Genomic DNA, 26,933 nt, shown 5'->3' with positions numbered 1-26,933 from the left:
TGCATGGAGGGATGGACATAGGGAAAAAGTAACTATGGGGAGGAAGTGGGAGGGGAGCTGTTGCATTGTGGTCAGTGTCATGAGACAAAGTGTATGTGAACTGCTGTATGGAAAGTGTATTTGCTCTGTAAATTTTCACCCAAATCACAATAAAAAAAAAAGTTAAAAAATAAAGAAATATTAGCTGAGCAAAATATAACCAGTAAAACTATTTTTCATAAATCATGGAGAAATTAAGATACTACAAAAAAGATAAGTAAATAGGGAATTTGTTATGATCAGCTACTTAAAATGATACATACTTGGAGGAAGAGAGGGTCTCATTAAGGAGAAACCATTGACAATATAAAAATCAGACCTAAGATATTTTTGGTTGTTAAATACAAAGGGTATGTCCTCCAGACATTACAATGACAAAATTATAGGGAAATAAATAAATAAAGGAACATAAGAAATAAACACATATTTAGCTTATTGGAAAACTAAGATACAAGGAAATAATTGATGACAATATCAAAATAAAATGGGAGATTATTGATGTAGCTATAGAATTTTTTTTGTATGCTAAGAATGTTAAGGTTTAAAGATAAAGCAGCTTGTTTCAAATATAAGCTGTTAAATGTAATCCTCATGGTAACCACAAAGAAAATAAAACTACTTACCAAATTAAAGAACAGAAACAAAAAGACTCAACAATTCCAGCTATAAATACAATGAAAAACAATTACAACAATAAATAAATACAATCAGTTCTTTAAAAAGATCTGATCACTTCAGGTAAAGAAGAAAAAAGATGCCATTAATCTCTTTCTCTCTCTCTCTCTCACTCTCGCTCTTGCTCTCACTCTCACTGTCTTTCACACACACACACACACACACAGTTTAATAAAATGGATAAAGTGAATTCCACCCATAGCTAATTACAGTGCATGTAAATGGATGAAATGTTCCATACAAGAGACACAGACCCACAGACCTATCTGTATACTGTATATGCTTTAGGCACAAGGACACAAATAGGCTAAAAGTCAAAGAGAGCAGGAGTATATTTAACAAATTAACCTTCAACTAAAAATCTATTATAAAAGACAAAGAAAAACATTAATGATAAAAACAGTCACTTCACCAAGAAAATATAAAAATTATAAATACATATAACATCAGAGCCCCAAAACTTACAAAGTAAACTCTAACAGAATTAAAGGAGAAAATACATCTACAACAATCACAGGAATGTTTAATAACCATTTTCAGTGATAAATGAAACAACTAGAAAGAAAATCAACAAAGAAATGGAAGACTTGAATAACACTACTAAGCAATTGGAAGACTTAATAGACACATATAGAACACTCCACCCAACATCAGCACAATATACATTCTTCTCCAATGTGAACGGGTCATTCTCCCAAATAGACCATATTATATGACAAAAAGAAAATCTCAATAAATTAAAAAATACTGAACTCATATAAGGTATCTTTTCTGACCACAATGAAATGAAGTTAGAAATCAGTAACAGAAAGAATAAAAATAAATACATGGAAACTAAATAATGCATTACTAATAACCAAAGGCTCATAGAGAAAAATCAAGAGGGGGAAAAAAAAAAACCACCAAAAAACTTAGAATCAAATAAAAATGAAAACACAACATGCCAAAACCTATGGAAGCATTATTTACAATAGCCAGAAGAACTATATTGTACCATAGTGCCTAAGGCACTTCACTGCTAACCAGAAGGTTGGCAGTTCAAACCCACCAGCCACTCCTCAGAAGGAAGGTTGGGCATCTACTTTTGTAGTGATACTGCCTCGGAACCCCAAGGAGGTGTCGCTGTGGGTTGGGTCCAACTCGACGGTACATAACAACAGCAACAACCAGACAGATACTGATCTAAAGGTGGAAAAGAGTGGAACATCTTCAAACTCATATGGAAACCTGATGTACTGGATTCATTGAGACTGGATGAACCCTCTAACCAAATGCCCAGAAATAATTTTTAAATCTTGAACCAAAACTATCCCATGGAGCCATCATTAAACTAAACATCATTAAACATTGTGTTTAGCCTTAATAAAAAATGTTTGCCTTGAGCCTAATGCTTTTATAAAGAAATATCTATATGAGTTTAACCTGGCAACAATTAATCTAAAACACAGGTGAGAAATTTTAAGTATCTGAGAGCCTAAATTAATGGTGATTAAGCACTAGGTGTAGAGACAGAGCAGTGACACAATGTGAAATACGTAAGGAATGTTACTGAATTGTTCATGTAGAAATTGTAAATGGATTTATGTCATGGAATGTATATTGCCACCATGAATAATTTAAATATTTTTTAAAAAACATTTTATTGACCACACTCATACAAAGACAGAAGAAAAAGAAAATGGAGAAGATGTAGAAACACTACCAAGAGGAAGAGTGATTAAGAATTGTTGGGGCAGATGTAGTTGGAGACACAGTTGGACATCAAGAGTTTGTGTAAGTCCACATCCCAGGCTCTGGGATGTGCTCCAGCTGGAAAGAGGCAGAGTGTATTGAAATCAAGCCAGTAAGGTAAGAAATCTGACTGGTTCACATTTGAACCCTACCTCCTTCACTAGGAGGTGTAAGGCTTACTTTCTTCTTTGTTACATTGGAAAGTCATAAAGCAACATAAAAAGAGAATGCTTCCGTTAAATCCCAGCTCATCCACTTACTAGCTGGTACCCTTCGGAAAGTTGCCTAACCATTTTAAGGCTCATTTTCTATATCTGTAAAATGGGAGATAACAATAATAATAACATAAGGCTGTCATAAGGAATAAATAGATTGATATGTGTAATTAATTTATAGTAAATGTCATGTATGTATTATCTCCTAATAATATTAAACACCAAGCTAGATATACAGTGTTTAATGCAATATGGAAGAGAATAAATGCTTAATGAATGGAAACCATATAACTGATTACTACTGAGACATTAGGGAAAGGGTACATTTCATAGGCTATGGAAACAAAAAGAAGGTAAAGCTCAAGTGTGTGAAAAGGAAAGTCTCATAGTCACTGAGAAATGATTTGGGATTGGAGGTTAAGGGCACACTCTACTAATTTTGTAAGATGTCACTTTTTCTTAGCCAGAGACCAAAAGGCGAAGACCAAAGAGGAGGTAATTCTCCCATGGATTATTAAGGCTGGAATCTAGGGCATTCTAACCTCCCCTGCTCTGAGGAAAAAAATGAAAAACAGGTCAGAAGTAAAATGACATGGAGGTCTTAAAGGGTCTAGGGTAATTGGAAGGAACTTTGGTGATGTAGTGGTTAAGACATTTGGCTGCTAACTGCAAGGTCAATGGTTCAAACCCACCAGCTGCTCTGTAGAAGAAAGATGAATCAGTCTGTTTCTGTAAAGATTTACAGCCTTGCAAATCCAGTCGGGGTTGTTTTGAGTTGAAATTGACTTGATGGCAGTGAGCTTTTGGGGGCACAACTGGATGGACAGAGAGGAAGATGAGAGCTAACTAGAAGCCCAACTAGGAGTCTGGGACCAGCCTTGTGAAAACTGGGAAGGAGAAGATGAATTAAAGGGGGGAATGCTTTCTAGGAAGAATAAAATAATCTGCGTTAATGTGCATGGAGAGGAAGCAGAAAAAGATGAAGAAAAGTAACTAAGGAGATTTCTCTAAAGACCTTGTAAGCTTGATAAGAGGCATGCAGGGTAGAATGGGGGCTGGTGGGGCTTGAGAATGACTTCTTAAGTTTGAGACAGAGGTGAGAAGGGCAGAGGGATAAGAAGAAGAGAGTCATAGGGATGAAATAAAGGTGTTTGGATGGAGTGGGGATAATACCTCCCCTATAAAGTTTGGCTTCTGAAATTTTGTACACCACATTTTGCCTACAGTTGGCATTAGAAACAAGATTGGTGATAGTTTCTTGTGTCTAAACCCAGGGAGACCTTGATGGGATCTTAACCTGGAGTCAAGGAAATCCCTTCTGGGTAAGCCTCTTTAAGAGAAATCAAGTGTTTGTTTCTTTTATTGAAATAATAAGATATGGGCATGATCATTGAACTTGAATTTCATTGACTCTTAGCTTACAAGTACAAACAACATTTTAAACATATATTAGATACCAATTCTAACTCTGAAAGCCTCGTTTAACTACTAAGAAATATTACATAAGACATTTAAGGAGGCAGAACTGAATAAGAAAATGTTGTTGTTGTTAAGTGCCGTCGAGTTGGACCCAACTCATAGTGACCCCTCGTTGGGTTTCAGAGGCAGTATCACTACAGAAGTAGATTGTCCAAACTTCCTTCCGAGGAATGGCTGGTGGGTTTGAACTGCCAGCCTTCTGGTTAGCAGTCAAATGCCTTAGGCACTATGCTACCAGACCTCCCGAATAAGAAAACAGATCTTGATAAATTACTGACTATTTAGAGTCTGGAAATGTGAAACAAAGATTCCTAGTGGGTAAATCCTGAACATTTCAGGACAATTTATGACCTCTTTGGTATGGTTCTACTAGATTTTCCCAGGCCAAAACCTGTAGAACTGGTGGACATTGCCCTAAAATTGTATTTCTGAAGTAATACAGTGAAAACTATGAGTGCCAGAACTCAATGGACCTGTCTTGTTTTGCTTTGTTTCAAAGTTTGCTGCCTTTGACAGAGTGCAGTCTTACTACTTGTCTATCACTGTATATTAGTGGAAAATATTACAATTTTCCTTCTCTGACAAGTTTATACTTTACATAGTTTCCAGATTTCATAGGTTTTACTGAATATGAATGCATGAAGCATAAAGGGGACTTAAGGTACTGATGAGACAATGTCTGTACTCTCTAGGAGAAAATACCAAGGATTGGGAAAGCCAGAAGAAACTCAAGGAGGAAGGAAAAGCTGTTATATCACCATAAATGGAAAACACTGTGCAGTCAATATCAGAAATGTGATCCCTTTAGGTGAGTAAGTGAAGAAAGTCCTGAAGGCTGGAAAGGGAAAGGTGTTTAGAGAAGCATGGGAAGACATACAAGTGAATCTAATCAGAACATCTCTTAGTTTCAGTACATTAATTCTTAGGTATGATTTCTTAAATTCTACTGTGGGAATGAACTGAGGCTAAAAGGCAGAGAAAGCACTCTTCTCTTATGGTTCCTGGAGCTTCAGCAAAATGAGATCACTCAAGATATGCACCTCAACATTTCACTTATTCCCTGATATGCTTTTGCACACAGACTCTCCTCCTTTTAGTCACTGGTAAAGCTGCATTCTAAGAAATTTGGCCCATTGCCATATCAGCTTTTGGAAATCTGAATCCCTATCCTTATGACAAGGTATCCCCTCCATCTTCAAATTCTTGTTAAGATAGTGCTTCTCAGCCAGAATTATCTCACTCTTCCTAGTGACATGTGGCAATGTCCATAGACATCTTTGGTTGTCACAATTCAGAAAAATCTAGTTTTGATCACCATTTGTTTCCTATTAATCTATTATTTTTTTATCTTAAAATTATGAAAACAGTATATGAACTATGAGAAATTATAGACTGTACAAATTATTCAGGAAACTTTATCAAGTTCAGTGTTTGAGTGAATAACCCACAAGCAATTATTTTGCTGAAAGTGTTCCAATGGTTCATATATAGTAACCATTCATCCTCCAATTAGTAAAAATTATTACAGCCAAAGTTCAGAGGTGTCCAGAAATGGGATATATCAGCTAGATGGTACTTTTTTTTTCATGTGCTTGGTCCTGCTAGGTTTTTCAACCACTTTTGTGAACCTCATGAAAGACAAGCACCTTAACTCAAACACAATTCACCATAGCAATCAGGAATGGGGCTGTAAAATTTTATATAAGCATTCATAAAGCTTAGAGGTGTGTGAAATATTATTTTTCATTTGATGATACTTATTAATAATTAACATACATACCAGGAACTGCTTTCAGTAGCTTAATCTGACAAATTATTGACCGTAAGCAGCAAGTGGCAGTAAATTCGGCCTTCCCAGCACCATCCAAATCTAAGCTGATGAAAAATCAACTTTCAGTTCTGAAACAGGTGCCAGAATGGCATAGTGGTTAAAGTGTCAAGTGCTAAATGACAGGTCAGCACTTGGAACCTACCAGTCACTCCATGGAAGAAAGATATGCCAGTCTGCTTCTGTAAAGATTCACAGCCTTAGAAACCCTCTGAGGCAGTTCTACTCTGTCCTATAGGGTTGCTGTAAGTCAGAATAGACTTGATATAAATGAGTTTGGTTTAGTTTGCTTACTCCTGAAATAGATCATCTCTATCCACAGCATTAAATGTTTATATTCTTCACAGAATAAAAATATCTCAACCTAATATTTATGAATATTTACATTATCTCTGTTTGAGAAATCTAATGTTAAAAACACTGAATACATGCAAAATGAATAAAAGATTTATTAACATAAAATAATAAAATATTCTAATCAAAAATAATACTTTAACAATAAATTAAAAAGAAATTAGAAACTTTAAAAATAGGTATGGAAAGTAAATTTGCTCTGTGAATCTTCACCCAAATAACAATTAAAAAGAAAAAAAAAAAATAGTTTAGGCAATTCTGAGAGGGAAAGAAAGATATGTGAGGACATAAAAATGCTCAAAGAACTTAAACCAAAATCATTAAGATTACAAAAGTAAATGGTAAAACGGAAGAAATCTAACAGACTGATGAGCACAGGAAAAAAAAAAAATGTTAAGCCTTTCATTAGTTATTTAAGAAGTCTAAATTAGAAACAACACTATTGTAGTTAAGGTTGTATGCTAACTTGGCTGGGTCATGGCTTTGAGTGGTTGGGCAGCTGGGTACAGTTATCCCCCATGATGAAATTGTAATCACCTTCATGATGGAATCTGCTGTGAACAGCTAGGGGGCTGCCTTTGCAGTGTGGCCTGTTTCCAGGATATAAGGAGAAGCTTTGGGAAAGCTTTTTGGTAAATCTGGGTCCTGCATTTGGCCAACTCTTCATCTCAATGGCCTACCGTGTGGCCTGCCAATCTTGGGATTGTTCCTAGACTAGAATCAGTGATCTGCCATGTTGCCTGATCTTGGGATGGTGCCATTTTACCTGCAGATCTTGGGTTCTTCAGTTTCAGTAGCTAGAAGCTGCATGAGTCAGAAAAGGCCTCCAGCTCTAGTGGGCCTGGAACAGGAGGCAGAGCTGAAGCCCAAGGTCAAGGGGTCTTCACCTAGCCCCTAGAGCTGGTACTTTTAACTCAGACCTCTAACCTTCTAAACTGTAAGAGAATAAATCCCTGTTTGTTAAACCATCCATTTATGGTATTCCTGTTAGTGCAGCACCAGAGAAACAAAACACCTTTATAGATTAATACAGATATTTTTAAAAGTATAGCCTATGGTGCAATAAAATAGGCACTCTGATTTATTGTGGATGAGAGAGTAATCGGTAAAAATTTTGACAAAATATTTGTATGTAAAAAGAACCATTTCTTGTTTTTTCCCTTCATCTTAACAATGCAATCATATTCCCAACCCTTATTAGTATTCTTACAATAAGGATACAATATCATCCTTTGAGAAAGAAAGCAAAATATTCTGGGTAAAATCCTAGACTTCATATTGCTTCTTACTAGTATTGGTATTTTAAGCATTTCCCAGGGCCTTCATTTTCTGTTCCATGAATTATGCTAATTGAACCATATTGCGTCTACAGCATCTCCAGTTATAGCTCTATTCATGTAATTGATTTTAGAGTAAACATTTAAAGGAAAAGAGAAATACAACATACTTATTTTTAATGTGCTGAGGGGAGCCAAGACACTTGAAGCTGCCATTGACCATTATAGCAAGTCTTGTGCAGAGGGCCTCACACTCCTCCATGCTGAAGAGAAGGAAAAAAGAAAAAAACATAAAACAAGTCATGTTCAAGAGAGATAAGGGTGAATCAAATTGTGAAAATGAAAAAAAACAGACAAAAATAATACTATTTTCAAATTAATTTTCTATAAAGAACTTCAGGAAAACAAAAAAAAAATATACATTTAGAATTAGTTTACCATTAGCTGGCAAATTATACAATCACTAAAAAAGTTATTAGCATTTCCTTATAGTGGAAAGAAGAATTTTAAATATATGAGAGAGAATCTTTTAGCAATAGTACAAAAATGCAAAATAGAGAATAACCTTAGCCAAAATGTGAAAGTCTCATGAAAAGAAACAAGAAAGTTTTATTGATGGGCATAAATGAAATCCTGGTGTATTAAAGTCCTGAAAGGAAAGGATAGATACTTGAAAAACTGAATAATCATTAAATTATAATACAAAAATTATATAACATAACATAATATTACTAACCAGAGGGTAGACACATTTTACCTTAGCTGAAGGGGAATGTAACATACAATAAAAACCAAAACCAAACTCAGTGCCATTGAGCTGGATCTAACTCAGAGCAACCCCTCCTTGGGTTTCTGAGGAGGAGGTTAACAAAAAATGATCAAGGCAAAAAAATGCAATGGGAGGTGTACAAGGCTTAAATGCAACAGCGTTAAATACTACTACACACACAATCCTGCATTAACAAAAGTAAAAATAATCTATAAGTGGATACACAGTTAACCTCATAGGCTGAACAGGTATGGGAAGGAGAATAGGATTTTACTCATGAATATATACAGGTTTGACAGAGAATATCTAAGAAATAAAAGATAATATTTTGTAAGTATAAATATAAAATATAATAAATTAATGATAATGTATATTCTAATACAAAATATAGGAGCTCTGGTAGCATAGTGCCTAAAGCACTTGACTGCTAACCAGAAGACTGGCGGTTCAAACCCACCAGCCACTCCTCGGAACGGAGGTTAGGCAATCTACTTCCGTAGTGACACCGCCTCGGAAACCCAAGGAGGGGTTGCTATGAGTCGGGTCCAACTCGAGAGCACATAACAACAACAACAAATACGAAACATAATGTGATATACAATTTAATATTATATATCAAGTATAATGTTACAAAGATTATAAAGTATAATTTATTTTTACATGATGTGAGAAAAATTATAACATAAATTATAGTATGGATATAGCATAATGCCAAACAAAAATTTGTTCCCCATGGGAAAAATGACAATGATTATAAAATATATCATTATATAGATAGATTATTCAAGAAGAATGAGGAGAGAAGACTTTCTCCAGTAAACATTAATGTTTTATATAGCTAGAACAACTAAAATGAAGAGATACTCTAAAAAGTACAAGACAGATCAATGGAACAAAGTAATATAGCCTGGAATTAGACATGAATACCTTATATGTATATGTGTTCTGAGGATAGGAAAAGAATTTCTAAGTGTGACAGCAGTGGAAGAAATTATGAAGGAAATGTTCCATATATTTAACAATGTAAAACTATAAAAATTCCAATAAGGTATCCAAATACAGCAGACTAACATTTTAAAATCAATTATAACAAATGCATTTGACAGGGATTGACACATTTAATGGAAAAAACTCACTGAAAATAACTTGGTTAGTCTGAAAACAAAATAATAAAAATCTACTAGAAAAATAAAAAGGAACAAATAACATGTGGAGACTATTAAAATCTGCTTGTTGATGTTGTTATGTGCCATCGAGTCAGACCCGACTCATAGTGACCCCTCCTTGAGTTTCCGAAGCTATATCACTACAGAAGCAGATTGCCCAACCTTCCTTCCGAGGAGTGGCTGGTGGGTTTGAACCACCAGCCTTCTGGTTAGCAGTCAATTGTCTTAGGCACTATGCTACCAGAGCTCCTATTAAAACTGCTAATGGCTAATAAAACTCAAATCAAACCCATTGCCATCCAGTCAATTTCAACTCATAGTGATCTTGGAGGATAGAGCAGAACTACACCATTGTCCCATGGTTTGCAAGGCTGTAAGTCTTTTATGGAAGCAGACTGCCACATCTTTCTCCCACAAAGCAGCTTGTGAGTTCAAACTCCCAACCTTTCAGTTAACAGCAGAGCACTTAATCAATGTACCGCCAGGGCTTATCAGCAAATTACAAATTTAAGCAGAAATAAATCGATTTTAAAATATTTTCTAGTTAGAAAGGCATTATTACATTTCCTTTTGTATGCTGCAGAGGAAAAAGGTTTTATTTCCATCCACAGCAGGTAAAAAAGAAAGAAAGAAACCCACAATGAATTCTAAAATCAAACAATACCCAAATTCTAAGATCAATAATGATATTTTCCAAGTAATGGATCACCTCATAACCTCATATGCTGTTGGTAAGAGCGAAATATGGCATAACTTTCTGAAAACCAATTGGACAACAATTCCTCTGGGAATTTACCCTAAGAAAACACAGAGAAAAAAATAAATGTGTAAAGATGGATATAACAACTTATTTAGTAATAACCTGAAAACGTAAAAATTACACACACACACAAATTCCACAGTAGCATAAAAATCAAAGAAATGAAATTCATATGTTAATTAGTCACTAAAATCACTAAAATGAACTTTCATAACATCAATTAATTATGTGGGGAAAAGGTAATGATAAAGCAATGGTAAGAAATAACAGCATATACTGTAGTCCCTCACATATCTGTGATTTCACTTTCTACAGTTTGTTACTTGTAATCAACCAAGGACCAAAAATGTTAAATGAGTAATGTCATCCAGTTGCATCTTGCCCAGGATGTGAATAACCCCTTTGTACAGCATGTCATGGCTTGGAGGCTGCTTTTTTTTTTCCCCCCCTTGGGAAAAAAAATATATATATATATTAAATCTAGGGCCTGAGGCCAGGGGATTGGAGACTGATTTTCACTTGGGTGTAGCTCTATATTAAGCCAGAGGCCTGAGATAGACAGGCAAGGGGCTTGGAGGCTGCTTTTTGCTTGGATTTGGCACTATATTAACGCCAGGGCCTGAGGAAGATGGCAAGGGGCTTAGAGGCTGCTTTTTGCTTAGGTGTGGCTCTATACTAAGGCAGGGGCCTGAGGCTGATGGGCAAAGGGCTTGGAGACTGCTTTTCACTTGGGGGTGGCTCTATATTAAGGCTGGGGCCTGAGGTAGGCAGGGTGGGGCCTTGGAGGCTGCTTTTTGCTTGGGTATGGCTCTCTACTAAGCCATGGGCCAGAGGTAGGTGGGCCCAGGTTTGTGAGGTGCTTTTCCTTTGGGGGTGGCTCTATACTAAAGCTGGGGCCTGAGGTAGGCAGGCCAAGGACTTAGGAACAACTAAAGGAAACAAACTTGTCTGTCAATTTGTCATCCTGTGGTGGCTTACATGTTGCTATGAGGCTGGAAGCTATGCCACCATGCTGCACAATGCCAACAGGGTTACCCATGGTGGAGAGATTTCAGTGGAGCTTCTAGGTTTAGACAGACTCAGAAGGAAGAGACCTGCCACTTCTCAAACAATTGGCCAGTGAAAACCTTATGAATAGCAGTGAAACACTGTCTGATATATAACCGGAAAACTTTATGAATAGTGTTGAAACATTGTCCAACATAGTGCTGGAAGATGAGTGAATCAGATCAGAAGGAACTCAAAATTTGCCTGGGGAAGAGCTGACTCCTCAGAGTAGAGAAGACCTTAACTACATGGATTGAGTAAAGCTTTTGGGACCTCCATTGGCTGCTGGTGCTTCACTCAAAATGAGCAGAAACAGATGCAAACATCCATTAATAATTGGGACATGGAATGTATGAAGTATGAATCCAGGAAAATTGGAAGTTGTCAGAAATGAAATGGAATACATAAAGATTGATCCCCTAGGCATTAGTGAGCTGAAGTTGACTGGATTTGACCATTTAGAATCAGACAACCATATGATCTACTATGCCAGGAATGACAGACAAATTGAAAAGGAATGGTGTGGCATTCATCTTCATGAAGACTGTTCAAGATCTGTCCTGAAGTACTATGCTGTGAGTGATAGGATAAAATCCATATGCCTACAAAGGAAGACCAGTTAATCCTACTATTATCCTAATTTACACACAAACCACCAAAGCTAAAAATGAGGATATTGAAGATTTTTCCTAACTTCTGCAGTCTGAAATTGGCTGAACATGCAATCAAGATGTGTTGATTATCACTGGTGACTGGAATGCAAAAGGTGGAAACAAAGAAAAATCACCAGTAGTTGGACAATATGGCTTTGGAGGCAGAAATAATCTGAAGATCACATGATACAATTTTGCAAAACCAATGCAAATATCTTTTTACTCATTGCAAATACCTTTTCTCAATAACAGAAGTGATGGCTATACATATGGACTTCACCAGATGGAATACACAGGAATCAGATAGACTACTTTTGTGGCAAAAGGTGATGGAGAAGTTCACTATCTGGCCAAGAAAGGCCAGGAGCTGATTGTGGAACAGACTATCAACTTCTCATATGCAACTTCAAGTTGAAGTTGAAGACAATTAAAACAAGTCCATAAGAGCCGAAATGTGGCCTTGATAATATCCCTCCTGAATTCAGAGACCATTTAAAGAATAGATTTGATTCACTGAACACCAATGACCAAAAACCTGAGAAATTGTGGGATGACATCAAGAACATCATCCATGAAGAAAACAAGGTCATTTAAAGACCAGAAAGGAAGAAATAACCAAAATTGATGTCAGAAGACACTCTGAAACTTGCCCTTGAGTGGAGAGTGTAGCTAAAGCAAATGGAATAAATGATAAGATAAAAGGGCTGAACAGAAGAACTGGGCAATGTTTCATTCTGCTGTGCGTAGGGTCACTATGAGTCAGAGACAACTCGACAACATCTAACAACAGTATGTTCATCTGTGTATGCTTCCAATCCATTAGTTATTGTTCTTAATCTCTTACTGTGTCTAATTTATAAAGTAAATTTTATCATATGTGTGTATGTATAGGACACTATATGTACATAAGTTACTATCCATGATTTCAAGCATCCACTGGGGTTATGGAACGCATATTCCATAGATAAGCGTGGGGGGACTACTGTATTAGAAAATTGGCCAAATATGTGCAAAACATTAAAAAAAAAAAAAAACACTGAAAAGGAAAAATAAATAAAATTAAAATTTAGGACTATGTAGTGCCTAAGTTATTTGACTACCAACCAGAAGGCTAGTAGTTCAAACCCACCAGCCACTCCTCAGAAGGAAGATTGGGCAATATACTTCCATAGAGCTGCTGCCTTGGAAACCGAAGGAGGGGTTGCTATGAGTCAAATCCACTAGACAGAAGTGAGTTTTTCCATTTGTTTATTTGTTTGTTTATTTTTAAATACCTGAGAAGTGAAACTAATGATGAATTTTCTTTCCTTGCTATACTATTTTGCAATAACTAAATTATGTACTGAAAGCTTATGCTATTTTTATAGTTAGGTGAAAAATATAATGCAGTCTACTTGTTGGGCCAATGGCTATGCAGGTTGGAAGACTCCCTTGCAGCTAAGGTTAGCATAGAACAATTTAGACCAATAGGAAGTGCAATTTCCAGATTATTTGCTAATAAGGTAAGCCACTTGTCCTAAATTTGGATCTTTCTGTTTTCTGTAAGCTGGAATACTGATACAGAATTGAGGAATCAACTGTAACCATGAAGATGAAAACAAATTCATGATGAGTAAGCAATGTGGTGGAAAGAACCTGAGTCCTTTGATGAGCACAGAACACCAACATGAATTGCTGATTTGAGAGAGAATATATATATTTTGTTTAAATAACTGTGATTTGGGGTTCCTGTTTTATAGCAGCTTTATATTAAGTCTGAGGCATCCACATTATAAACATTCCAAATATCCTTTATATATGTTTCTGTGGGGAAAAAAAAAAAAAACTTTGTTTCTCTAAATAATTTAAACTTAAGGCAATCATATTAATTTCTGAGTGCATAGTAAGTGCTCAATATAAATTTGTCAAAAAACTGATAGAATACAAAGTCAATTTTACATTACTTCCTTGAACTTAGTTCAGATTAGTAGAGACCCAAATAACAACTTATATGAATTTGTAAAATAATAAATATTATTTTGTGAATTTAACCAATGAGAATTACTTGGCAATTCCAATTGAATGGTATTAGCTATTACATATGATCCAAACACATAGGACACCACGACATTTCAGCTTAGAGGACAAAAATTGAGAAATTTTGAAGATCTTCTGCATCTAGAAAAATATATAAAGCCAGAGATTGTACAATAATGAAAGTAATCTGATCCTTTATACAAAATATGAAGTCATACTTCCTTTGTGGCTGTTTGAGCTGATGGTAAAGAAGTATAATTATGCAATGCAGTCATCTAAGGATTTATATTGGAGTTCATATATAAGTATTTTTGATGTATGATGTGAGAGAAGTGGTCTGTTGTTGCACTTATTTTAATTTCCTTTATAAAGTAAAGGAGCTCTGGTGGCGTAGTGCCTAAGCCATTTGACTGCCAACCAGAAGGCTGGTGGTTCAAACCCACCAGCCACTCCTCAGAAGGAAGATGGAGCAATCTACTCCTGTAGTGATACTGCCTCGGAAACCCAAAGAGGGGTCGCTATGAGTTGAAATCAACTCGTCAGAAGTGAGGGGTTTTTTTTTGCTTTTTGGTTTTTTTTAATAAGTAAAGTGATACACCCTTTGCATAAAGTTCTTACACTGAGTTCCGGCCCCATACTTTCACCAAATGCCTACAACAATTGATTAAATGCCTACAACAATGTGAGATTTTATAATTGAAAACCTTCTAAACTTAGATTATGAAAAGAGCATCTGTGGCATTCTAGCTTTGGGCTGTTCATATTTCTCTCTATCTTCATCACCATGGAGGTGCTGATAGGGTCTGTTATGGCAAGAGAATTAGCAGCTTCCCTGCCACAGTTCAAGTGTGGCATTCAATTTGAAGCATTGGGCAATGGCCATACTGCTGATACACACAGTTAAATTTGGAGGCAAGCATACAGCAAGGGCCAATGTTCTAGCAGCTGGGTAGAGTTGGATTGTATTAACCTAAAAATATGAGGTTGTGGCAAGCATATATTTGACTGAGGCTTTGTGTATATATGGAGTGGAGACCAGAGAGAGTGCTCAAGACAGTCACATACTCCTTGCCAGCACAAAGTCTACCCACATTTACACAGGAGATACAAAAGAGCCCAATAGAAAGTAAAACTGATGCAACTAGAAAAGGCCTGAACTTTTACTGTATTCCCCCGTCAACATACAGAAGGTTCCATGGTAGTGTAGTGGCCAAGACATTTGGCTGCCAACCAAAAGGTTGGTGGTTCGAACCTGCCAGCTGTTCCATGGAAGAAAGATGAAGCAGTCTGCTTCTGAAAATATTTACAGCCTTGGAAACCCAGGGGGTCGCTATGAGTTAGAATCGACTTGATGGCAGGGATTATTATTATTATTATTATTATTATTATTATTATTTTAATTGACATACAGATCCACTGACAGAGGAGGACAAATCTTGGTTTGATGTAGTTGAGCACAACTTCTTCCAATACTGGCTTATAAATAACTCCTGCAACAGCAGAAGTGACCTCTAAGAAACCAGACTTAAATATGAAAACAATATTCCAAAAATAAAAGAGCAATGACTGCCCCTCATTGTAGAGGAGAGAGATTTGATTTCACAGCCCCATGGGGATGGGGTGGGGTGGAGACATAAACATACAAAATGAACAAACAAAAGAGTCTATAGATGCTGGATTTAGCAGAAAAATTCCTCAAAGCAGCTATTATAAATACCTTTGAAAAACTAAAGGGACCATGTTTAAAGAATTAAAGAAAATGATAATTACAACGAATTAACAACGATTCTGCAGAAGGAGTGAATACTATTTTAAAAAACAGAAATTTTGTAGTTGAAAAATATGAATGACATGAAAAATTTACTAGAGGAGCTCAGCAGAGGATTTGAAAACCCAGGAAAAAGAATCAGAGTAGTTGAAGGCATATCAATAGAGATTATCCAGTAAGAGAAGACAGAAAAGTAATATAGAAGAAATATGAACCCAAAACTTATAGACCTGTAAGACAATAGCAAAGTTTCCAACATGCATATAGTGGAAGTAACAGAAGGAAAGGACCAGAAAAAAATTTTGAGGAAATAATGGTCAAAATTCTTCACATTTACTGAAAATCATGAATGTATATATTCAGGAAGATAAGTGAAACTCAGATAAGATAAATATGCCTAGATATATCAAAATTAAACTGTTTAAAGCATAGAAAAAGAGAAAATCTTGAGAACAGAAAGTTAAAAATAGTTCATCATGTCCAAGGAAATATCCATATGCTTAATGTTTGATTTCTTATAAGAAACAATGGAGGGGAGAAGGCAGAGGAAGCACATATTTAAAGCAATATTTGAAAAGATAATACATAAATGAATATGCAAGGATGTCATGTTCAGCAAGATAACCCTTCACAAAGACAACATAATGACATTCCCATATAAACAGAGATTGGTATGATCTTCCTCTTTTTTTTTCACTTTATCAATCATGATGTCTTTCTGCAGGGTTAACATGTCAAAGTACTTGATATCTCTCCTTCCTCACTTCTAAAGGAGCATTCTGGCTAGACTCCTTCCAAGACAAATGTATTCATTCTTTTGGCAGTCCACAATATTCAATATTCTTCACCAACACCATAATTTAAAGGCATCAATTCGTCTTCAATCTTCACTATTCATAGCCTAGATTTCACACGTGTATGAAGCAATTGGAAAACCACAGCTTGTGTCAGGTGCTCTTAGTCCTCAACGTTACATCTTTGCTTTTTAAAACTTTGAAGAGGTCTTTTGCAGATTTACCAATCCCATGTGTCATTTGATTTCCTGATTACTGCTTCCATGGGCATTGACTGCAGATCCAAGTAAAATGAAATTCTTGACAACTTCATTATTTTCTCTGTTTATCATAATGTTGCTTATTGATCCAGTTGTGAGAATATTTTTTTTTTTTGTTTATGTTGAGGTATAATCCATACTGACTGTGGACAAAGAGTGTAATCTTTGATCTTCAACAGCAAATGTTTCCTTGCATCTTCACTTTCAGCAAGGAGTTATGTCATCTGCATATCATAGAAGCAAGTTTTTTTTTTGTTTGTTTGTTTTAATAAAGTAAAGTGGTATACCCTTTGCTTAAAGTTCTTACTCTGAGTTCCTGCCCCATGCTTTCACCAAATGCCTACAACAATTGATTAAATTCTTACAACAATGTGAGATTTTATAGTTGAAAACCTTCTAAACTTAGATTATGAAAAGAGTATCTGTGGCATTCTAGCCTTGGGCTGTTCATATTTCTCTCTATCTTCATCACCATGGAGGTTCTGGTAGGGTCTATTATGGCAAGAGGATTAGCAGCTTCTCTGCCACAAACCAAGTGTGGCATTCAATTTGAAGCATTGGGCAATAGCCATACCCAGCAACACTGCTGATACACATGATTATACACGTGGTAATGAGTCTTCCTCCAATCCTGTTGCTATATACTTCTTCAGACAGTCCAGCTTCTCAGATTATTTCCTGAATAGACAGATTGAACAACTATGGTAAAATTACACAGTTGACACACACCTTTCTTGATTTAAATCATACAATATACTCTTTTTCTATTTGAACAACTGCTTCTTGGTCTATATACAAATTCTGCATAAGTGTTCTAGAATTCCCGTTGTTTGCAAGTTACCCATAATATGTTGTGATCCACACAGTTGAATGTCTTTGCATAGTTAATAAAATACAGGTAAATATCTTTCTGGCATTCTGTCTTCAGCCAAGATCCATCTGACATCGACAATGATATCCGTCATTTCATGTTATCTTCTGAATCTGGCTTGAATTTCTGGCAATTCCTTGTCAATTTAATACTGCAATCATTTTTTTTTTTTTTTTAATTATCTCCAGTAACATTTTACTTGCATAATATATTAATGATATTGTTTGGTAATTTCTACATTCTGTTGATCCTTTTACTTTGGAATGATCAGAAATATGGATCTCTTCCAGTTGTTTGACCAGGTAGCTGTCTTCCAAATTTCTTGGCATAGACAAGTGAGCATTTACAGTGTAGCATCTATTTGCTGAAACATCTCATTTGGTAGTCTGTCAGTTCCTATACCTTTGCTTTTCACTAATGCCTTCAATGCAGCTTGAACTTCATCTTTCAGTACCTTCAGTTCTTGATCATATGCTACCTTCTGAAATGGTTTAATGTCAGCCAATTCTTTTTGATACAGTGACTTTATGTATTACTCTATCTTTTGATGTTTCATACTGTTATGTAGAGATAAAACATAAAGTGCTTAGCACTGTGCTGGGCTCCTGGATACACTCAGTACTGCTCACTTTTTTTCAGCCTTACTTGGGAAATGGCCAGGAGAGGGAGAATAACACACCTGTGAGAGGTTAGCACTGCAGCACAACCTTCCTGAACCTCCTTCGTTATGGCTTCCCACAGATATCGCTTAGAGCAGGGATCCATCCCAGAGCTGGGCTCATCCTGCAGGGAAAAACAGATCTTTGTGACATCAGGAGAACACACATAGGAATATAAACATTGCAATGAGAGTTCATATGCTGACCAAGAAGAAATCACTGCTCTGGCTCAATTTTGCAGGTCTCCACTGGCTGACATGCACTGCCCTCAAACCATCACAGATGCATCTTAACATTAGCTGAGTTACTCCTTACAATCTCACTAGACCGACCAATGTTGATGCCTTTAAATATAACCTCAATCTATAAAAATTTAAAAATTACATATCCCACAAAGAGATATATGGTAACAGAAAAATGGTATACTTATTCAGCAACATCAAATATACTGAAATTTCTTAGAACCTGAAGCTCACTCATTCAATAGACACCAAAACACTTCTTATATGACCTACTTTTGATAGACATCTTTCTATTTAATGATGCATTTCTGTGCTTTTTGTAGAGAGGAAGTACTGAACATGATTTTCCTTCAGAGTTTAGGGAAATCAACTTCCCCAAAGGAAAAAAACTGAAAGGAAGTGAAAAAAGAAAGGGCACTGAACATGAAAGCAAACACCTGACATTTTCTGCAAGCTAATTGACATATTTGTGTGTATGTATATTGTTGTTAGGTGCCTTTGAGTTAGCTCAATTCATTACTACCAAGTCCTGTGCAAGCCCCACAATCTTTGCTATACTTGAGCCCATTCTTGCAGCCACTGTGTCAATCCACCTAGTTGAGAGCCTTCCCCTTTTTTGTTGACCCTTCACTTTACCAAGCATGATATCCTTCTCCAGTGACAACATGACCAAAGTAGGTGAAACGAAGTCTGACCATTCTTGCTTCCAAAGAGCATTCCAGCTGCACATCCTCCAGGACAGATTTGTTAGTTCTTCTGGCAATCCACAGTACTTTCAGTTTTCTTTGCCAACACCACAATACAAAAGTATCAACTCTTCTTTGGTCTTCTTTTTCATTATCTAGCTATGACTTGGATTAGGCGCCCCTTCATCTTAAAAGTGATATCACTACTTTTTAACACTTTAAGGAGGTCTTTGGAAGTAGATTTGCCCAGTGCAATATGACGTCTGATTTCTTGACTGCTACTTCCATGGATGTTAATTGTATATCCGAATAAAATGAAATTCCTGACAATTTCAACTTTTTCTCCACTTATTATGATGTTGCTTATTAGTCCAGTTGTGAGGATTTACTTTTCTTAATGGAGCTCTGGTGGTGTAGTGCCTAAGGCATTTGACTGCTAACTAGAAGGCTGGTGGTTCAAACCCACCATCCACTCCTTAGAAGGAAGACTGGGCAATCTACTTCCATACAGATACCACCTTGGAAAACCAAGGAGGAATTGCTATGAGTTGGAACCAACTCAAAGGCAGTGAGTTTTATTTTATTTTTTTTGTTTGTTTGTTTAATGTTGACATATAATTCATACCACATACTGTAGTCTTTGATCTTCATCAGTATGTTCTTCAAGTTTTCTTCACTTTCAGCAAGCACGGTTGTCTCTTTTGCTATAGCAGGTTGTTAATGAGTTTCCCTCCAACTCTTATGTCACTATCTTCTTCATATAGTTCAGCTTCTCAGTTTATTTGCTCAGCATACAGATTGAACAAGTATGGTGAAAGGATGCAAACCTGACAGACTCCCTTTCTGATTTTAAACCATGCAGTATTCCCTTGTTCTGTTCGAATGACAGCCTCCTGGTCTACATTCAGGTTCCTCATGAGCACAATTAAGTGTTCTGGAATTCCCATTATTCTCAATGTTATCCATAATTTGCTATGATTCACACTATCGAATGCTTTTGCATAGTCAATAAAACACAACTACATATCTTTCTGGTATTCTTTGGTATCAGCCAAAATACATCTGACAGCAGCAATGATATCTCTCATTTCACATCCTCTTCTGAATCCAGCTTGCATTTCTGAAAATTCTGTCAATGTACTGCTACAACTGTTTTTGAATTATCTCTATTTTATCTGTGTGTGATATTAATGATATTGTTTGATAATTTCCACATTCTGAGGGATCACTTTTCTTTGGAATGGGTACAAATACGGATCTCTTCCAGTCAGTTGGCCAGGTAGCTGTCTTCCAAATTTCTTGGCATAGACAAGTAAGCACTTCCAGCACTGCATCCATTTGTTGAAATATCTCACTGGGTGTTCCGTCAATTCTTGGAGTTGTTGTTGTTATTGTTATTATTATTATTTTGCCAATTCCTTCAGTGCAGCTTTAACTTCTTCCTTCAATAACATTCATTCTTGATCATATGCCACCTCTTAAAATGGAGGAACATTGACCAGTTCTTTTTAATACAGTGACTCTGTGTACTCCTTCCATCTTTTTTTGATGTTTCTTGCATCATTCAAAGTTTTGCCCATAGAATCTTCCAATATTGCAAGTTGTCACTTGAATTTTTTCTTGAGTTCTTTCAGCTTGAGAAATGCTGAGTGTGTTCTTCCCTTTTGGTTTTCTAACTCCACATCTTTGCACATTTCATTATAATAATTGACTGTGTTCTCAAGTTGCTCTTAGAAATCTCCTGTTCAGCTCTTTTATCTTGTCATTTCTTCCATTTGCTTTAGCTATTCTCCATTCAAAAGCAAGTTTCAGAGTCTCCGCTGACATCCATTTTGGTCTTTTCTTCTTTTCCTGTCTTTTTAATGATGTTTTGCTGTCTTCATGGATGATATTCTTGATGTTATCCCACAACTTCTCTGGTTTTTGCTTCAGTGCTTCAAATCTATTTTTTCAGATGGTCTCTAAATTCAGGAGCATAAAATCAAGGACATATTTTGGCTCCCATGAACTTGTTTTAATTGTCTTCAGCTTCATCTTGAACTCACATATGAGCAGTTGATGGTCTGTTCCACTATCCACTCCTGGCCTTGTTTAGGCAGAAGATATTGAGCTTCTCCATCTCCTCTTTCCACAGATGTAGTCAATCTGATTCATGTCTACTCCATCTGGCAAAGTTCATGTGTATAGCCTCTATTTATGTTGTTGAAAAAAGATATTTGCAATGCCATGCCTCTTCAATTTGTCATTCCCAGAATAGTAGATCATATAGCTGTCTGAATCAAAATGGCCCAAACAGTCCACTTCAGTTCACTAATGCCTAGGATATCAATCTTTATGCATTCCATTTCATTTTTGACAACTTCCAATTTTTCTAGAATCATACTTGGTACATTCCATATTCCAATTATTAATGGATGTTTTCAGCTGTTTCTTCCCATTTTAAGTCATGCCACATCAGCAAATGGAGGTCCTGAAAGGTTTACTCCATCCATGTCATTAAGGTCAACTCTATTCTGAGGAGGCAGTTCTTCCCGTAAGGACCTCATCTTCTGATATCAGACAATGCTTCAGGCCTATTCATAAAGTTTTCCAGTAATATATCAGACATTGTTTCACTGCTATTCATAAAGTTTCCACTGGACAGTTTTTTGAGAACTGGATGGTCTCTTCCTTCTTCTGAGTCTGTTTTAGTCTGGAAGCTCCACTGAAACCTGTCCACCACAGGTGGTATGAAATATTGGTGACATATTCTCCAGCCTCATAGCAACATTCAAACCATAACAGTACAACAAACTGACAGATGAGAGTGGATATACATACATATACCAATAGATAGATAGATGTAGATATAAATATAGATATATAGATATAGATATCTGATGGTCTGCTTCTATAAAGAATACAGTATTAGGAGCTCTATGGGGCAACCTAATGGGTTTATGTATATATATGTGTGGGGAGCATGTGTATATAGATATATACAGATAGATATGCTTATATATATATACTTATATAGATAGATAGATGATAATGATTTTTGCAGTGCTCAATAAAAGACTTGGATGTACAATATTAAATTTTACCAATTCCTACTTACGTGGCATCGGTGATAACAATTTCTTTTTTTTTCCTATGGAGAAAGTTTCTTCAATCTATCTATTTACCCAGATGTTTTGAGCAATCATCATCATAGTCAATAATGTTTATTTCATAGTTAACATATACAAAGTGCTAAGCTATGTGCTTAATGTGGATTTTGTCATTTAGTGCTTTCAATGGCTCTATTAGATGATGGATACTTTCAGACAAGGAGAAAGCATGCATAGAAAGTGCAAGTTTACCTGCCAGGGAGTTGTAGAAGCAAATTTGAACCTCATCAGTCACAGTCTATCTCAGGATTCTCCACCTTAACTACTAAAGTAAAGTTCCAGGCAACCAAGAGAAGTGGAGAGCAAGGATATGTGTAAAAGAATAGTGTGACAGGCTAGTGGGAACTAGGGGCAGAGGTCCATCATGCTGACCTAGGAGATGGAATGTAAAGCTGATCATAGAAGATTCCGCTGAAAGTAATGAAAAAATAAGTCTGTTAACTCTTTACACATAACCTCTTTATCCTGGTGTAAAAACCATGTAGCTTGTAATGAAATAATCATGTAAACTTTAGTTTATTATTATTATTATTATCAGATTCCAGAATGTAAAATTATGTAACAGTCCTAGATCTTGCAATAAGCAAACTTAGAGCAAGGAAAAAGAATATTCAAGTAAGATACCAGAATATGCCTAGCAAATGACAGGATCTTTTTTTAACCCTAGCCTTCTATATTCTGTTAATGTGCCCACTCCCATGCTGCTTTCATGTAAAGAATATGAAATGGGGGGGGGGGAGTCCATTTTATTTCCAATACTTTTCAATGTCTCTGGGATTTCTTTCAGTGTGCAGTTCTAGGTTCCACTGTAGTGCTCTAAAAACTAGAATCCAGGCTATAGCACATAAAGAATGATTTTATTTATTATTAGAATGCCATTATTTAGAGGTATGTTGTTGTTGTTGTTATGTGTGGTCGAGTCGGCCCCGACTCATAGTGACCCTTCCTTGGGTTTCCGAGGCAGTATCACTACGGAAGTAGGATTGCCCAACCTTCCTTCCGAGGAGTGGCTGGTGGGTTTGAACCGCCAGCCTTCTGGTTAGCAGTCAAGTGCTTTAGGCACTATGCTACCAGAGCTCCTTAGAGGTATAGACATGTTTAAAAAATAACAATTGGCTATATTTTTTGACAACTGCTACCTCCAATTAATACTTTGATCTAGCTAAATTGAATTAATTGAAGTCCCCAAATAGGTCATAGACTGCCTTGTTTTAGAGCCATTACACACACTCTGGAATGGCCTGCCCTCCCTGGCCTAACCATCCTGCTCTCCCAATACCAGTCCTTAGGGTTCAGCCAGATGTACACTGTCACTACAGTACATATACATATATATATGCAAGGGGAAAAACTTTAAAAGTTATATACTAGAAGAGAAACATATATTGATACTTATGTTACTAGTGAGTTGATATTCTTTTAAAATACTGTATTTCAATGTTAAAATTTTATTAAATTTTCAATTCAGTATGTTGAAAGACTTTAAAAAATATAAAGTCTATAAAATTCCAATGATAATTTACATTCATTTTGGGAAATGTTGATTTGAATCAATACAGCTTATTCATTCAGGAAACGAAAGTTACAAGTTTTGAATTTACTTCATAGAAGAACTCTGATAGGTTAAAGTAAGTTTACAAAATTCGTATTTTGAACCATAGGCATATTGCTGATATTTCCTCTACTCACCAATAAAAGAATTTCAGGTTTTCCCACCAAAGCCAGGGCTGTAGAGAGTTTCCTCTTGGTCCCCCCACTATAGGTGCCAACAGGTTTGTCCACATGGGCTTCCAGGTGCAAGCGCCTCACAAGGTCTCCAGCAACCTGGAAGAAAGGAGCTCTACATGAAGGCATAGCCATTCATCAAATTGCTCACTGACACCTACTACTGCTCAGCCTCTTAGCTTCTTCCCCCTCTAACCCTGCCAGCCCAACCCCAAGTCCACGTACAGCCTAGATCATCTCCGAAACACCTCCCCTTGTGGTGCAAGGAATACGTGAGAATGAGCCAGATTTTCATAGGCTGTGAGGCATCTAAGTGATTGTTACAGTATACAAATATGGTACTCACAAAGGGAGTATGGGCAGAAAATGTAGCATCAAGGCTAGACCCAGGTGATTTCAATGCTAAGGTTAGCTGAAAAAGGTGAGCCACAAAGAAGACTGAGAAGAAACAGAATAGGAATAAAATCAAGAGAGAGAGAGGTCTCAACATTTAAAGGGAAGAAAGAGTATAAAGAGGGATTTTTCAGCATTACACAAGGCAAGAAATATCTCATTTATATTAAGAAACCACTGTGAGAAAATATCCACTCAGAGACTGGATTATAAATTATCTTGGGATGTGAGGGAAAAAAAGAGGAGGTTTTTCTTACTCAAAACTTCTGGAAGTTATTTTATCAAGTAATAAGGATCGTTATTACATATTATTAAATGCAATACCCTACAACCACAAGGAAATCCTTATCATTCCCCAAGTATATCAAACATGTTCACAATGTCAGTTTTCTCCAGTACCTTTCAATCTCCCAATTTTTCATACATACTTTAAGGCTCAATTATTTTCCTTATCTCCTCTAAGCATAATAATTGTTACTTCTTCTGTGAATTACATGTGTTTATACAACACTTTTACTTTGCTCTGACCATTATAATTTACACTGCACTGTATTTTGTCTTTTTCAGTCTATTTCCTAGGCTGGGTTGGTTCTTCCTGGAGGCAAGATTAAGTAACTCCTTTGTTTCCAACTGTGCATAATTTTAAAATTTAACCTTTGTGATGACAGAGGTAGTAACATGGGTTCATTCCTTAGATATCATTATGTAATCAAAATGGACAAGATTATATGTTAATTTGAATTTAAGAGAAGAGGAAAAACTCCGTAGTATTATGAAGATATATTAATAATTGTGAGTACTAAACAACCAAATAATAAAACATAGCTTTAAACAATTACTTTTTTAAACTAATGCAAAATGTTGGAATGAATATAGTAATAGTGATGATTATGATGAAGACAAAATGGTAAGACTCTAAATATATTAAAATAAGTAATCAAAAAGATAAAATAATTAGGATATGCATATTAATAAATAACCAGATAAATAGGAAAGTAATAGTATCATTTGAATTGAGTTGACTCCAACTAATGATTCATGTACACATATTTTTGATTCCAAAGTCAAAATTTTCCACTTGCACACATGACAGACACAACAAATTTCTACATGTACATGTACATCCATGAGATCAAAATGAGTCAATAATAGGAAAAAGGAACCAAGGATATACAATGGAAATGCCTTTCTTCTCACTTTACTTCTGACCTTTATCCTCTGACCACTGTTCCTCCTGTCTTACAACTTCTAATTTCTTACAAAATAAGGAGCAAAACTGACTGTGAATAAAAGAAAACTTCAGAGTAAAAGTCATGGCCAAAGAAAAGATAATGATTTCTATTTATAATGATAGAAGATAGATGTTTACTAAGGGCAATAAAAGGGGCTCTGGTGACATAGAGCCTAAGGCATTTGGCTGCTAACCAGAAGGTTGACAGTTCAAAACTACCAGCTGCTCTGTGGAAGGAAGATGGGGCAATCTACTTCCATAAAGATTTACCACCTCAGAAACCCAACGGGGGTTGCTATGATTCAGAATTGACTTGATGGCAGTGAGCTTGGTTTTAAGGGCAACAGTGGTTGGTGCATAAATTTGAATAATATTAGTATTAACTAGTCTTCTTGGTAGGTGCACAAATATCCTATTACTGATGGCATTGTACTTTGGGACAAATCTTGAAATATTCTTTTTGATGATGAATATGATGAGATTTTTCTTCAATATGTCATTCCCAGCATAGTAGGCTATATGATTTTTTGATCCAAAATGGCCAAGACTAGTCCATTTCATCCCATTAATGCCTAAGATATCAATCTTTAAGCATTCCATTTCATTTTAGACAACTTCCAGTTTTCCAAGATTCATACTGTGGTGGTTAAGTTTGTGTCAACTTGGCTGGGCCTGGTTAACTGGCTGGGCAGCTGGATGTAGTATCCCCCCATGATGGGAATGGTAATCAACTCCATGGTGGAATCTTCTGTGAGCAGCTGAGTAGTTGCCTTTGGGCATGTGGTCTGCTTCCTCTGTATAAAAAACAGCTTTGGGAATTGTCTGTAGCCTATGGTATGCTTGAACCCTACATATAGCTGTGTCATTGATCAGCAGCCTGCCATGCTCTGCCAAACTTGGGACTTTCAATGGTGAATTAATGGCCTGCTGTGTGGTTTGGTAACATCAGGACTGTGCCATTTTATTTGTTGACCTTGGGCTTGTTAGCCTCATCAGCCACTTAGCTGCCTGATTGAAGAGATGTCTCTAGTTTCAGTGGGCTAGGAGCAAGAGGGAGAGCTGAAGCCCAATGTCAAGGGGTGTGTTGGATTGGGTTCTCTAGAGAAACACAAAAACCAGCAAAGTATATATATATATATATATTTA

General features: G+C 36.2%; 1 protein-coding gene across 1 annotated transcript in view; it reads right to left on the bottom strand.

Moving 5' to 3' along the window:
- The window catches only part of ABCA13 (ATP binding cassette subfamily A member 13), an 888,443-nt gene that overhangs the window by 69,574 nt on the left and 791,936 nt on the right, over positions 1–26,933 (bottom strand). The window contains 3 exon segments of the mRNA XM_007944147.1: positions 7,769–7,861; positions 18,382–18,485; positions 24,128–24,262. Of these exon segments, the coding sequence (XP_007942338.1) occupies positions 7,769–7,861; positions 18,382–18,485; positions 24,128–24,262 (332 nt within the window).

Source organism: Orycteropus afer, unplaced genomic scaffold, assembly GCF_000298275.1.
Source record: "Orycteropus afer afer isolate SDZICR_OR568_19922 unplaced genomic scaffold, OryAfe1.0 scaffold00121, whole genome shotgun sequence".
Lineage (NCBI taxonomy): Eukaryota > Metazoa > Chordata > Mammalia > Tubulidentata > Orycteropodidae > Orycteropus > Orycteropus afer.
This window is presented reverse-complemented; position numbering and strand designations above follow the sequence as displayed.